Source organism: Trematomus bernacchii, unplaced genomic scaffold (genome assembly GCF_902827165.1).
Source record: "Trematomus bernacchii unplaced genomic scaffold, fTreBer1.1, whole genome shotgun sequence".
Lineage (NCBI taxonomy): Eukaryota > Metazoa > Chordata > Actinopteri > Perciformes > Nototheniidae > Trematomus > Trematomus bernacchii.
This window is the reverse complement of record NW_022987720.1, coordinates 2,655,072-2,671,194: the sequence shown is the minus strand read 5'-3', so window position 1 is coordinate 2,671,194 and position 16,123 is coordinate 2,655,072. Positions and strand designations below refer to the sequence as shown.

General features: G+C 40.5%; 1 protein-coding gene across 1 annotated transcript in view; it reads right to left on the bottom strand.

The window, feature by feature from the left end:
• Nucleotides 1–3,090: 3,090 nt before the first annotated feature.
• esrrgb (estrogen-related receptor gamma b) overlaps nucleotides 3,091–16,123 on the bottom strand; it is a 32,601-nt gene continuing 19,568 nt past the window's right edge. Inside the window, exons 4-7 of the mRNA XM_034144020.1 lie at nucleotides 12,305–12,415; nucleotides 11,782–11,943; nucleotides 5,985–6,254; nucleotides 3,091–3,332 (exon numbers count right to left, since the gene is read on the bottom strand). Of these exons, the coding sequence (XP_033999911.1) occupies nucleotides 3,091–3,332; nucleotides 5,985–6,254; nucleotides 11,782–11,943; nucleotides 12,305–12,415 (785 nt within the window). The remainder of the gene's footprint in view (nucleotides 3,333–5,984; nucleotides 6,255–11,781; nucleotides 11,944–12,304; nucleotides 12,416–16,123) is intronic.

The window sequence follows — 16,123 nt, the reverse complement described above, 5'->3', positions numbered from 1 at the left end:
TATGGTGAAATATGCACAATACATTTGCGGCGTACAGCTCTGTACAGTATGCCCACGTTGTAAACAAAGCACAGCTAAATGTCTGTCTGATGCTCCACAACACAAGGGAACTTAGGTGGCCATATTTGCCTTGCATAGCCCAGTGATCGCTCTGTTATGAAACTATTACAGACACCCATGAAATCGCCTTTGTAAAGGTTTAGACAAACCCTCCCCGCCGTCAACCGAAATAAAATGTCTCTCGTCCCCAAGGTAGAGCCAAAGCAGACATTTAATTGCTCCATTTCTATTGAGAATTTCAGCTTAGGAGACAATTAGAATTAATTGGATGTAGTAGAACCGTTTTAGAACTCTGAAAATAAATTAGGCATTTTTCTTTTATTTTCTCATGTTCATTTGAGAAGAAGGGAAAGTTAGGAAACAATTATCCTTCTTCAAAGTGCACAGAGGAGGTACGTGAAGAAGAGGAGAGAAGGTCAGTTTGCATGTTGTGGTCAAGCTTTTGGCCAGAAACAGTCTCCTTTAACCATGGTAACATGAAAAACATCGGTAGTTTCATCTCTTACTTCACACGGTGTCTTATATCGACAAAGTGACAGATGTTTAATCAACATATATAGACTAAAGAAAAAAGAAAAAAGGTCTTCAGCTTGTTTAGCGGTCATCCCCACCATCGTAGGATTAAAGGATGGTACAAAAAAATAACTGACGCACAGCTGGATGATAAGCAGAATAAAAGGTTTAAAGGTTTTAAAAGGTTTAATGTATAAAACATTATTATACTGTTAACAACCACAATGGTCTGGCTGGCTCAAAATGCAGTTTTATAAATGTTGTAACTTTAAGATATTTACGCTTTGGTTTGCTTCTGTACAGCGGAGACTCATCCCTCAATTTATTTGGGGATGAATTAGCTGGTTACTCATTAGGGAAGTGCATCATGGGATTTGTATCCTCTACTGCATTGGGTTATATTTATCTATGCATCACATTACAGTGAATCAATAGCGTCTGTTCCTGTGGGGATCATTTCAAGTGTAGAAAGTGGCAAACGTCTTATTTACTTGGCTTTATGTTTTCTTCTTGTTTGGGCAGAAGCTAATGGCACTTTAAAACACTTTAGATTAACGGCTACTTCAAAGTGTTCGTAAGGGACAATATCTGTCTCATTAAAGTCCTACAGCAGCTGATTATTGTTATATGTTGATCTTATGATAATACGTTTATTGCAATCACTTAATTCTGATAGATTTATTTAAATAATTTGGCAACTGGTTTACAATTTATACAGTTTAACCTGTGTCGGTGTTTGTAGAAATGTGCCCTTTTTGAATGATGAGCAAAATCATGTTTTTGAAGATACAGACTGACAGCAAGCTGTAATCTGAGAGCTGATAAAATACAAATGTAACAGTGATTCAAGTTATTCTCAGAAAGTGTCATTATATTGTTTAACAGGCTTCCAGATTACATTTGAACAAACACGGAGACAAAGAGACTCAAAACTCTCAAGTGAAAAAAAGAAAATTGCATTATTTCTTTTGATCTTGCCACCCTAAAGATAGCTCACGATAGCTCACAATTATGAGATAATATAAATGATCTGTAAAGCTTAAGCTATGACTAGTTGCAAACCAAAACATCTCGAATGGAAGCTTATGTATGGGTGCGTTTGAGAAGGATTATGCCAAATATTTACCCAGCCTTCATGAAGAAGTTATGGTTTTGTTATTTAGAAATGACAATGAAAAATATTTGAGTCATATTTAAACGTTTTCACCCTCAGGGGCCACGATATTTCACCTGTAGTTCACACCGAGAACAAAATACAGGATCAAAATATGTGTCTAAGTTTAGATGAAGCTAACACGTAGACTTTGGTATCACACAGGACTTAAAATGAACAAAAGATAAACTGTGAAAATAATACCATCAACAAAGTGACATTTGTTGTTTGAGCATACAACCTAAGCAAAACCTACACAACATAATGCAATCTAATACCGCACCGTCACAAACTACGGCCTCTAAATTTAGAGTTGAATCAGCACCTATGTGACACAGAGTGAACATTAAATAAACTTCACAAAGGTAGTATTTATTGCAGGGCTATCAGGTTTCATTACAGAGCGTTTTTAGATTGCATTAAATTGCATAGATGTTTCTGTAATTGATTTAAATAAAATACACTTTTCTTTAACAAGCCATACGGTTTAAAAGCTCTCCGCACAAATATAGCTTATCTTGTGTTTTTTTCACAGTATGCTTAGTTTCCAATATTAATGTATGAACACAGAGAATTGAGGAGGGGGTTTAGTGTTAATAAGAAAAAAACACTGACTGAGGCTCGGAGCTGGCTAGTACAATACCCATTATTGCCATTTATTCACCGATGCTTAGTGCAAACTCTTTGTGAACTGTGATCACCGGCCAACCTTTGTCCCTCTGAAAGCACCAAGTTGACTAAAACTGAGTCGATGAAGCTACTACGAGGTAAATATATTACGAGGAAATCGAGAATCCCACAGTACCGCTTTCTTTGCTGACGAATATAAGAATATGTCTAACAATTCTCGCCCCTGCCCAGTGCAATTTCACACAATATACAGTACACATATTATATGTAGACCAGTTAGAGACTATTGCTTTAACAGCTGAGATTTGAAAATATGAGAGAAACAAAAACACTTAATGTGGCTACGTGGCCGTACAGTTCTTTAGGACATTTATATTAACACGCTTTGTTTTGAGATGAAAATAAGATAAGAAACAAAATCACAGAAGCTTCAGGTGATATAGAGCAAAGGGCCTCTGGTTATAACAAGACCTCAGTTGCCTGATTTCTGTACAGAACGTCTGTATATACATCCTCATGATCCCATGTCAATCAAGTTGATATTCACCCTTTTTTAAACCATTTCTAGTCCCTTTTCCTGTTATGTTTATTACCATTAAAAGTGTTAAAATGACTCAGTAGTCCAAGCTTCATCCTCTCTTTGTCAATTGGCACACCACCTTATTATTTTTTATGGGCTGTCCCTCGCCTCCCGTTGGGTGATGCAGCTGTCTGTCAAACATCTGGCCCGGGTGTCAAGCCTTGGCCTCCAACATCTCGAGGAATAGTTTGTGCATGGGGACTTTGCCCTGCATTTTGATGCTGTAGAAGTGCTGCACGGCCTTGGTGGCGGTCTGCCGGAGCAGAGGAAGGGTCATCAGCAGCTTGCCCGCCCGCCTGGGGTCCTCCGGATGCTGGCCCTCAAAGTCCTGCAGAGCCTCGTGGAGGGAGTCCTGGAGCCTCTGGACGGCCTCGATGTTCTCTATGTGCATGGAGTCTGGAGAAGGACACAAGAGAGAACATTTAATCAACCTATTCCAAAGCTTTGTATTAAATGACAAACAAATGAACATTTTCTATTGACCTGCAGTATGACGAAAACAACTTTTGCAGAAGCATCCCCCAGCTTTACATTCTGCAGCTTGTCTTTGCAAACATGTAATTTTGGAGAGAGGTTTTCTCTTGGTAGTAGTTAATGACGCTCCTTAAATAAATGCCTACGCGTGGCCGGGACTCTAGGGAGAGAGGTACTGTAGGTCCGTATAAATATACGGCGGGGACAGGAAAAAGATTCATTTCTTTTGGTATCATGGACCACATACATCCCCCCCTGCTAATGAATTCAGATGGCTGCATTACTGGGATATCGTTCAGCTGAATGATGGCGGCAGATGGCCTTCATTTCCATAAGAAAGAGCAGTTGGCCCCCTTATGTATAGGCTCTAAAATAAAACCAGTTGAGACTTATTAAAAACTGCTCTCCATGTATAAGTCTACAAGTCAGGGGAAGGAAAAAAACAGGCTTGTCCTCCAAAGGACAAACTGACAGAGAGCGTTTTAATGGACAAGCAGCGGATTGCTTTCAGACAATTCCAATGCACAGACTTATATCGGGTCTAATCTGTGTATGTATCATATCCACATTTTATTAACTGATACAATTGTGCACAACAAAATGGGAATTTAATTCAGTATTATAACAATCGAAAAACATCTCATCTTGGTATATCTAACAGAATAAGAGTGTCTCGTCTCCTCCTAAACACACTGTATCCCTGAATTTAAAGCGAACGTGGCTCCTGATTGAAGTGTGTGAGTGAATTAGATCGCCTCAGCTATGTGTCATGAAAGTTGTGGAATGAAGTAAGACCGCGTATAAACATGTAAATGAGGCATAAAAAAGGAAAGTACAAGGCTAATTATGTTCCTAACTGACTGATTAAGTCTCTTTTACCAGTCGCCTTCTGTGTAAATTGCGTTTCTATCTTGGGAAATTAACTAGGCTATGTGGACCGCACATGTGTTCCAGCTCTCTTCATTTGAAACCTTCATGTTAATACTGATCTGATCCTCGTTTGGCTGTGCGAGCATATGTGTGTGTGTGTGTGTGTGTGTGACTCAGTGAGAGAGAGGAGGGGAAGAGGGAATATGCTTTTCAAATGTGTGTCAGCGTGTGTGTGTGTAAATGCACAGCGTTTCACATGTGTTGAAGGAGTTTACGGGCGGAATGCAAAACTAACTTTGAAGAAACAATTTCCATGTAATCCGTCAGCAGCCTGGCGTCAATCCCGTCGATACTCCGCTAATTACAAAATCAATGGCCATGAATTTCAACAGCTGTCACACCCACAGGACCCCTGCCGCCGAAGCTCTGCGAGAACTGTGTTCAAACGCGCCGAAGCTGCCCTCTCGCCCTCCCTGAGCCTCCCTCTCAACCCCTGCCTTCCTCTCTCACACTTCTCCCTTACCTTTACATCCCTGTCTTTCCATAACCCCCCTCCCCACCCATGTATCCTCCCCTCCCATGGAGAGTTTGTCATCAGAAGACTAAAGCTCTGGGCTCAGCATTTTTCATTTTTCAGTCAGGCAGGAGAAAAGACTCCTAACAGGCATTGATTAGTGGGGGACAGGCCCGGCCTCATGAAAAGCAAACTGTCGATACGGGCGCAGCATCTTCACATTGGAACAAACGAGGCCCGTCGCTCCCCAACGCTCATTCCACTCCACTTAACACATTTTATTGACAGCCCCTGTTTTCCTAATGAAATGCTAAATATATCTCCCTGGGCTGTGGCGCGCTGGCAGCCACTGTTATGGAGATGGAGAGAATGAGAGCGCAATGTGACAGTCTCTCACACACACACCCGCATATGTGCACACAAATTAAAAAGGAGATGCACACACACATCCACGCACATTGAGCGTTGCATTAAGCAAGCACGCTGCTGACCTTTTTGTCCCCTCTTATCAGGTACCCTTCAGCGGGGAAGTGATCGGCTCACCAGATATAACCAATCACCTGACATTTTTTTTGTTTTATTTCATTGTTTGCTTTAATTGAATGCCGACTATCTAGATTTATTTAAGATTTCACATAGAGATGTACCTTCCTGTCAAGCTCGTGACGTATTCTGGTTTGTAAAGTAAAATAGGAAGGAAATAAGGATACAATAACTTTATATTTGCTAGTTCTTGATGCTACCAAAGAAAAACCATTTGGTAAGTCAAGTGCTTAAACCAAAAGTAAAAAAAGTAAAAGCCCTGAAATATATATTTGCTGTGTGTTGCCACCCTTTAACGTTTCGTGTTGAAGAAAACAACAACAAGGTATTCTTGGTGTCTTCCCGCATTCTCCAAAAATACTCCTCAAAAGCATTAATTGGTATATTTGGAATATTGGTGTCTCCACTAGAATGTCAAATAAAATGATGTGGGTCTGAATAAAGGTTTTGCTGCACTGCATCAGTTAATTCTATTTTATTTGTATTTACTTGCAATATTGTTTTATTGTGTTGCACTGTTGGAGGAGCCTGTGCCCTAAGATTTCCACTGACATAACTACACTGTAGCTATGTACGAATGACAATAAAAGCCTTGAATCTTGAATCGTAACAGTCACAGACAGTGGTATTGAGGAGGTAAACTGTACCTGAGTTGGCGAGTGCGATGGCTTTGAGCGTGACGAACTCTTCCTTCTCCATGCGCAGCTTCTTGTAGCGTCGCACCAGCGGCAGGATGGCGACGTGCAGGTCCAGCAGGCCTGAGACCCTCGCCTGCTCCTCGTCCACCACGTAGTCCTCGGCGTACACTATCTCGTCCTCGCAGGGCAGTGAGCGAAACACGATGCTCAGCACCAGGATCTCCATCCAGGCGCTCTGCAGTAGACTCATCTGGTCTGCCAGCGAGAGAGTGGAAAAACCTGCAGAAACCAAAATAAACTAATGTTATTTTTGGGAGATTTCCTTTCCATGTATTGCTGCACTCACATGACCAAGCGTGAGATCAACCCATTAACCTCACTGCACTGTAAACGGCCGACTCAAGTCCTCAATGTGTTTTATGGGCTGTGTATACAACCCTGTATAATCCCCGGAGAAGTCCAACATGAAACAGAGGCCGATGGCTGTATGTGGTGGCTTAAAGGAAGAGTATAAATCAGTCAAGTATGGAGGCCTTTGAAACATGAGCTAGCGCTGCTTCCACCATCAACCGTCCACAGTCAGCCCTCTCCACCTCATACACACATGACACACCGCTTAGTGAGGACAAATCCACCCTTAAACCTAGTCACCTCTCACTCTGGTCATGGTACAGAAGAGAGAAAACTAAATGAATTCTTCATAGCCCAAACATTTTATTTCAAAATCAACTGAATTAATGGTCTAATTATATAAATGTGTTCTCATTCACTTGATCATTGTTTCTGGTTGGTGTCACCATCTGAACTCAATCCATCAAACAAGTTGCAGAAGTATTTACCAATATAGCGGGTTTAATTTCTCAGATATTTTGTGTCTACTATGCCTTTATCAGATTTGTTTAATTATGTGATGTGAATCAATTAGTCATATCATTTTCAAAGAGTTTTGGATTAATGCGAAAGCTCCTTAAGTCCAAAAGGATTAAACAAGGAACCAAAAGGGACGTTTGTTTTCTGTAGAGTTTAGTCGATAATATCTGTTCTAAAAAATCAAATAGCTAAGGAGAGTTACAACAACATCAACAATTGATGGGAGACAAATAAACCTCAGTTACCACTCTGATGAAGGCAAGATGGCGGAAGATGATTTCAGAAGAGTTTTTGGTCTTAAGTCCACACTGATCTGCATCAAGTCAGCTCTGATAGTCATATCAGTCAAAAACATACCTAATGAAATTCTCATATACTTGAATTGTTATGAACACTTGGTGACATAATGGTATTTTGATGGGAACGGTTTTCAAATGAAGTGCTGAAACAAAACCAAAACGTATTCCCTGATAGACACCATCTTGATCCTTTTGTCTCTCGTGTTCAACCTTCTGCACTCGAGGTAACAATCCCTCCAAGATCTCGAGGTCGACCCATCAACTCTCTTTGCGACATTCACACCACATCAAACAGACAGACATCTGAAAGGACCTCAAGCGCCACAATACCTTTCACTTCTCTATAGTGAATAGGAAGGTGATTGGGGGGGGTATTGACCAGGGCCTTGAACCCAGCACTCTGCTTACTTAAATCTGCAGTTGTATGGATGGGAATGGGGCAGGTTGACTTAAAAGGAATTCCTCCCGATGGTTCTTATCAAGCAAATAGAGAAACGACGAGGGGGGAGAGAGAATGAGGGAGAGAGAAAAGAGTGCTGGGGGTGTCATTGATTAGTAGATTGTAATCAGTCCACCAAATGCGAAAGGGGGATCGATCCAAGCCTCAGATCTGACAAACAGACAGTTGATGGAGGACATCCGGTACACGTTTAGGGGGGGAGGAGGGACTACGGGATCCCTGAATGGAGATACTGTAGGCTGCATCAGGAATTCAATTCAATACTTTCCATCCCCAAAACGCAAGCAAATTAATGGCTTCAATCCCATCAGGTGTATTTGGAATAATAATGGAGGATCAATGACTAACGTGTGTACAAAGCGAGTCCATAAAAACTCAAACTGATGTTGAAATGCTTATTATGAGTGTTTAATACATCAAACCTCCAAACTGGTTATATTCAAGCTTTGTCTCTACATTTTTTTCAACTTTCTTTAGAAAGTAGAGTCACCATCTTCAGCTGTTTCCATCTTTTTTCCCCTATAGTCTATGTTTTTATTCCCTTTCCACTCAATTTACTGAAGCGATGGAGTGACTTCCTGGCTCCCTGGAGGTCGCCCTCGAGCTTCAGGTGTGCCGCCTGGAGGTGGCTGAGTTAAGTGTCGCTGTGGAGGGTGATTCCCCGCCATGAAATATCAATATTTTGCCCTACGGATTTACTGCCGTTTGACCAAACATGACACAGTATCGAGCCAGCTGGGGAATGCCTCCCTCTCTGCAGTTTTATCCTCTTGTGATGACAAAAAGCATGAACTGAGACAAGAGACACCACAGGTTTCCATAGTTTTAAGAGAAAAATCTATTATTATTATATATGAATCTGCACTACAAAGGAAGAGTGCAGTTAGGGAGGAATTAAGGAAGTGTTAAAGGATTACAGCCTAGCAGGCAAACTGCATATAAAGGGTTGTAATGTGTTCATTTTATATCTTTTAAAGCTAATTATTATACCCAATTAAACCAGCTTTAAATAGAGAGTACCCAAAATTCAGATATTTCAACCTATTAAAACTAAATATACAGTATAATATATTTAAATATGTGATTTAAATTCAATTCAATTACTTTAAGATGATGCTCGTGGGTTAGATGTAGCTACCGCCTTGTTTATTTATTTTGGATAACAAACTGAAATACAATTATTTATAGTTAAAGAAAAGACAGGGCAAGTACATTTTATTAATACTAGCTGTAACTCTGTGACAAACTAGCATTTAGTCTAGCTATGGCTAACGGTATGTTGCTTTAGCTGTCTAGATGAACGCCCGTAGATTATGAAGCAAGAGACATATTACAATTTGGAATAAAAGCATTAATTAAATCTAGTGAATAAATGTTGTTAATGTACATTATCTCCCAGTGTTAAAATAAGTCATAACTTGTATGGCAAATAATCTTATATCTTATAACTATTACAATGATTAGGCTCTATGGGCCGGGGGGTAAGGGAAAGATCATGGTCTTTTTAAAATATTGATAAAGTCAAAATTAATATTGAAGCATGAGGTGCAACACTTCTTCAACATTTGATCAAAATCACCATCGCCCCCGAACCAAAGTGTTTATGTTGCCTAAACGCGATCACTTGAGGAATTCAAGATGCTAATTCTGCCGGTTTCAAAGTCCATTTAGTCTTTGTAACACTGGAATAAATAATGGTGGAACAAATCTCAATTCAAAATCTGTTTAGTAGACTGAATATCTTCCACACCCAATGGTGCTACAGGTCACACTGAACCACTGTACCATCGGGTTTGAACAGCATTGTGTAGGATAATTGTTTGCTGAAAAGCAGAGTGCTCTGGCCATGCAACAGTACAGTACAGGAACAAATCAGATAAGTAATTGAATCCCTATTCAGTACACTGAAGAGAGTGAGTGGTTGGCAGTGAAGCTTGAAGCTGTCATTGAGAGCTAGGTCTAAAGCAGACAGCAGTTCACTCTCTATTCATTTAGTATCATTACAGGCCTCCTAAGAGCCCTAATGGGCCTAATAAAAAGACAGAGGTAATAATGAGACTAGAGGGCCCTATATGAGCTGCAGGAGTAGGAGGGGGAGAGCCATGGGAACGAGAGAACAAGGAAGCCAGAGAGAGTGTGTGAACGATACTATGGTGTGTGAGAGAGTTAAGGAGAGAAAGAGGGGAAAGAAGAAAGCCATGCTGAACCGAGAGAAATACCAGAGGGCGCTGGATGCAGTTGCCTGAATATAAATCTTCACATGTTGTGCACACTTACATGTCGGAGATGGTGTCTGTGTGTTAACAGCTGCACAAATTAGTGGCCACCCCTGACCCCCTGACTACCGCGCTGCGATTTTGCTTCCATCTTCATGACAGTTTGTGTAACATCCAATCAGTGGATGCCTCATGATGAGTTATAGCATTCCTTTCACACACGTTTAGTAACTTTATTTAAAACACTATGAAAACCATTTCTCCGAACAGTTTTGTTCTCGAAGGCAAAATATGTTTGTTTTGAAGCTTAGGAATAGTTGGTTTTGTACAATTAACTAAACTAAAGTAAAGGAAGTTGCAGTGGGCTTGGCGGCCATTTACCAGACATATTTAAACAAAATGTCAACATGTTACATAAAACCTTCCCATGCATGTTTTCTCCCAGGTCTCTACATCTGGATGTTGAAGGACTTTTGCATTAATGGAGCGATCCGCAGTAATGACTCTTATTACCTCATCGTTAAGGCCATTTGCGCAGTGGGCTATGAGTGTAATGGTGGGAGTGGACTGTTAAACTGTAGGGACCCCTTTTGTCTTAATCGTTACTTGGTGACACTCTGACCCGCTGGCCCCGGGTAAAGTGTCCCCAGAGTGTCGCGTGCCCCTTTAATAACTCTGTCAGGTCTGCATTTAGATCTACATAGCATGCAAGATCAATAGTTATACATAGAAAATGTAACAGGGATTGACGTTCCAAAATATTATATTATTTCTGAACCCCTGTAGCTATATGAATACTTTTAAGAATTTGTGACTACTCTCTGATAAATATACATGATGTCATTTTAAAACTAAATGTGTTCTTTTCTTTCTTTGGAGCATTCTTTAGATCCAGATTCTCGAATGTAAGGAGCTTCTTTGTTTTATATAAATTAAATATCTTCCTGTGTTGTATTGCTGGCGGGATATATATATATTTTTAAAGATGATATCTTTTGCTCTGAGAAATTGCGATGGTTATTTTATTGATAAATAAAGAACATTTTAGCCAGTTAATTAATAATGAAATTTGTGAGCTTCATTAAAATATTCAATTTGCTACATGTGCAATTTTGTACATACTCGATGGGATCAATAAGATCTACTTTGAGTCCAATCTGTGCTCCCTCCAAACTCTGTTTCAACTGATAGAGATAAAAAGGATCTCAGGTTATTTGCATAACAAGTCTTATTTAAGAATTTGTCAACAAGGGCCGGGGAAATCCATCAGTATTTCCCTAAATAAATCAATTTTACTGTGTAGTCTCCTTAAGTAAGTAAGAGGATTGCTTTCTTTAAGTCTGGGATTGAAATGGAATACATTGACATAGGGGCGTATCTCCCCCCCCCCCCCCCCACCACACAGACTCTCCCACTCCACCCAGTCAAATCAAAGGTTTCAGCTGCTCTTTATTGATTAGATTTTAGAATATGGGACTAGCTTCTCCCTTAGGTGCAGATGAGTAGCAGATGTTAATTATCCTGTGTCTGTCAGTGTGTGTTGTGTTGTGTGTGTGTGTGTGTGTGTGTGGGGGGGGGGTGGGGGTTGTGTGTGCAACAGTCAGTGAACTACTTCAGTAATCGCATACTGTATCGTTCCAACAAATTAAAAGTACAAATGTGGGTTTTCTTGCTTGCTTTACCAAAGGTATATCATACGAGTGTCGTCATGAATCCTGTAATCAAACCCTACAAATTAGATATTGATTTTTGATTGAAACAACTGATGACATAATCCTAGTTGTATAATGTATGTAATTTGTCTTCCAATTGGACCTTCTTAAATTTGGTTTTGTTCATAGAATTTTTGCCAAAGAAAGAAATAAGTATCTAACTTGAAATTGTTAAATACGGAAATGAATATGATTTTTTAGAAGCATGCCAGACGACACAGTCATCCATTAGCAGCCATGTCTCTCTACCTGGGATATGTTTGGCCCAGCCGATGATGACCACCAGTTCGCGGTCGGCCAGGTCGCACAGCGTGGTCAGGGCCTTGATGTCTCCGTCGGGCATGGTGGGGTCGGGCATGGCATAGATCTTCTCCGGCTCCACCACCAACAGATGGGAAACGATCTTCGTCACTGAGAGAGAGAGGAGGACAGACGCAGAGATGAAGAGAGAGAAGAGAGAGGCGTGGTGAGACAATTTTAGGTGACAAAACAGTATTTGTTTGAGAGAAAAAAAGTCAAACAAAATTAAGAAAATAAAGAAAAAATACATGTATGTTGGATTATAGTGGAGCATAGGAATTATGACAAATACATAAAGTTTAAAAAGAAGTGGCAGTCTCAATTGAAATTGAAATTGATAATAATTCTATAAATACCCCAAGTTGTGATATTGCTTATTTGATTTAAAAGCAAAATGAAGCCTCTCTGTAACGCTGAGGTGCCAAACAATTGAGCTGAGTCAGATAGAAACATCAACAACTGTGTGACTCACGTGGCTTTTTGGCAGGAGGGGCCATGCTGAGGCCGAGGTAGGCGCTGTTCTCTGCGTCCAACCTCCGCTTGTACTTCTGTCTCCCCCCTCTCACCCGGTCCAGACGTACACCTGTAAAAAAAAAAAAATCACACATGTAGAAATGGCTTCCAAAAAAAAAGAGTTTAAGTGAATTCAATAACAGCTACATCTATAACTACTTTGCGTGATAAAAGAATATACGCAAATACTTTGCAGAGTCATAGATCTCAATCTCAGATTCCCTTGTTTTTAATATTTTTACATTCATGATTGATTGATCGATCATTATTATGTCATGCATACACAATATGCCCAGCACAAACAAGCTTACAGGGCACATTTATTTAGACAGATATAGTCAACTTAAACAATACATCCTTTTGGTCATAGTTAGTACACCAAAAACTTTCTAGACTTTGAACAGAAATTCAAAAGAAACACAAAAAATGTCATGAATTTTCATAATTCACACAACCTGTTTTTCTCCCAGAGATGTAATAATATAACATGTCTTTATTTGACATTACAGCTGTAGAGAATTGGAGAGAGACTTAGAATTTCTTCAGTGTCATATACATATTCAGTACTATAATAACAATAACTTTAAGACTTTTTTTTGGAAAGTTATTCCTGTATAAGTAGTTATTTATGCATATCCCATAGATGCTGAGTTTCTTTCTTTTCTTTTTGACCTTTCACTGAAAGAGTTAAATACCTCCGTGTTGCAGATGGAGCATTGTAAGAATCTAGTTAGTATACAAGCTGACATATCAGGGATTATCTTGAAAGCCATCTCAGAGGACATCAGATGCACCCTATGTGCTGGATTTACACGCTTGTATTACAAGTTGTTTGAGCATTGAGGGAGAGCAAACAGATTTTACATGGTCAAGTGGAATTGAGTCGTGTGAGATTTCCCAGTGACTCGTATAAATTCCTTTGATTCCCTTGGAAACAAAAGAATCCGATTAGGATGGTCTTTCAATTTCCTGACACCGACTATCCACTAACCTAATTACCCACCGTGCCCAGAGGGAGCTCATTCTTCCCAGCAAACACAGTGAGATCATTTTATGCCTGGCAGATTGAAGCTAAATCGAGAGCCCCTCTCCTAACACAGCTTTCCATTTGTACGCCTTAAAGTAATCAATAAGGCTTGCAAATAGACTTCTTGTTCTCTGAACACATGTGGATGCGGTTTTAATTAGTCAGTTAGGCAGCTAGGAACTGGGTTTGAGATAGATGGAGCTTTTGTAGTAGTTTCTGCTATTACTCTGGGTTAAGGTGAATTTAAAATGATAAATTGTGCTTCGGGAGGCCGTACGCATGTACTCCAGATATTACAATTCCAAAGCTTCTGTCTATTTAATGACACACATAGGCCTAATAGAGAGATATTGAGTTAGTAAAGGCTTTCAAAACAATAAGAATGTGTCATGCAGAAACTTAATAAGCAGGTGTCTACACTAAATATATGTAGACTTGTCAGACTAAGTGACGAAAATTATTGCTGCCTTTGTCCACCATCCTCACACACACACTCACACAATAGCACACACACGCACAGTTTTCCTGCTGCATGGTCATGTGACTGCAACAAGCGACAAGTGACCAAACAGCCGGAGTTAGAATTCCAAGATCCGCGGGGGCCGTTTGAACTGGAACATCCAACTGGCCCATAATTAATAGACGCTGACAAGAATTAAGAGCTCAGCGCTAACCAGTTTCAGTTTACAGCTTAGCGGCGCTGCAAACGGCAGAGAAGCAAGGCAGGAGGGCAGAGAGAATAACACAGAGGGTAAAAAAAGAGTTAGATAATGTGAAGAATGGGAGGAGGGGGGAGGAATAAGACAGAACAAGCTGCTGTTTTTGGCCGAATGTATCAGTTTTCTGCAAGATCTCTGTTTTTCTTTCCCTTCTGTCTGTCTCTTTTTTCACTCTCCCTTTCAGCATCGAGTTCACGTCTCCGGCCCTGACAGCCCTGCCTGTCCCGGCCAGAGCTTGATCCGACCATTGCGGGATTATCTCCTCCCCATGTGATACAGAAGAGTACTGAGAATCTGACCACAACAGGACAGCTGGATGAGGCCCCCTTGTCGAGGGCTAGGGGAGGGATGGGAGGGTTCGTGTCATCGTCAGCCGCACATTCAACACCTCGGGCCCAAAACCGCAGCAGCCTTCACGCTTCAGGACAATCGGGTCCAGAGCTTGTGTCTCAGCGCTGAGAGAGCCTGTGACATGGGGGCCACAGATCATCTTAAAAGCATCCAGATCAATTTTTTACGGTTGCTGAAGTATGGAAGCAAGGGCGAGGCTGCCAGAAGTGTGTGTGCTGAAAGTTATGAGCTCGGTAAGATCATACAGTGCAGTATGCTCATAACTTAGCCGGCCTGAGACACAAAGATACTGGCTGACAGTCCATCCTCGCTCTGTGTGTGTGTGTGTGTGTGTGGGTGTGTGTGTGTGTGTGTGTGTGTGTGTGTGTGTGTGTGTGTGTGTGTGTGTGTGTGTGTGTGCGTACACATGTGTATGGAAAGACGATGAGGCATGTTTGCATAGCAGCAATCTTTACGGCCACCTGACCCCGGCTTCCCTTTCACATTCAATATCTTTATTGACCAACCTTAAAGCACATTCCCGATTCAAGCGGCTGTTTTCCTTTATGTGGCGGTCGCTGTGTGTATGTACGTGTCAGGTGAATTTATTTCTTTCATTGTGTTTGTTTTTATTGGATTCCTATTAATTTCAACACAGCAGTTGCTAGTCCTTTCTTTAATGTCCACATAAAGAAATATTTATAAAATCATACAGCCAGGTTTTTGGTATTAAATTAATTCCCACCAAGCCAAACACCAAAAATAATGTCAGGAGGAAAATGTCACTAAATAGCTGTAACTACTTGGACTTGTTATGTTTTATTTATTATGTTAACTGTGGAAAAAACTTGGAAAAAAATGAATCTTGTGGTTGTTATAGTCTAAACATACTGGAATAACCCTATAACATATCCACCTTGTATACTGTAAATGGGAAAGTAACAAAAAGTTGACTAAAATGTGTATATGTTTGTATATTGAAACTGAAAGTAATATTAAAAACTAAGTTATAAAATAATGATATCCGATTTGTGTAAGGGTTTGTTTAAAGTACAGCATGTTATTCCCCACTGTGGTCAAATTCCCACACAAACAATATGTCTTTTTACAATGTCTACGGGCCTGCACAGTAAATAAATTAAACTAGAAGAATACAAAACAAAACTAAATTGCCTGGAAACTAACCAATTGCTGTCCAGTACAAAATAAAATGAATTAAAATAATGAAAAATAAAAAGTATAAAAAGAATATCTATGTAAGATCTATTCATAATATGCAGTAGAAGCTTTATAGAGAGCATCCCACCGGCGTGCACGTGGCCCATACAGTGCGTATCGAGCTGTTACTATATGAACATGTGTGTGTGTATCCCGTGTAACTATTTTCAGCCGCTCACCTGTCAGCGGCGCTTCTTTCTAGAGAATGTGTCAGAATTGGCTGGCTGGCTAACGCTGCCAAAAGGAGATTAGGAGCTCCCTATTTTAGCTGGGAAAAATCAGAGGGATGCAGCGAGCGCCCCCTCCTACTGTCCCTCACCCTTTAAACGGCACAGGGACCTTGCCCCTACAGAGCCGCTTCTGAAGAGCTGAAGACATCGGACAGCTTTTGTTTGATGGTTGAGAAAGAGGGAGGGTAGAGGAAAAAGGGTAAGGGGTGAGGGGTGAGGAGGAGGGGGGGGGGGTGTGTATCAGGATGGCGTCC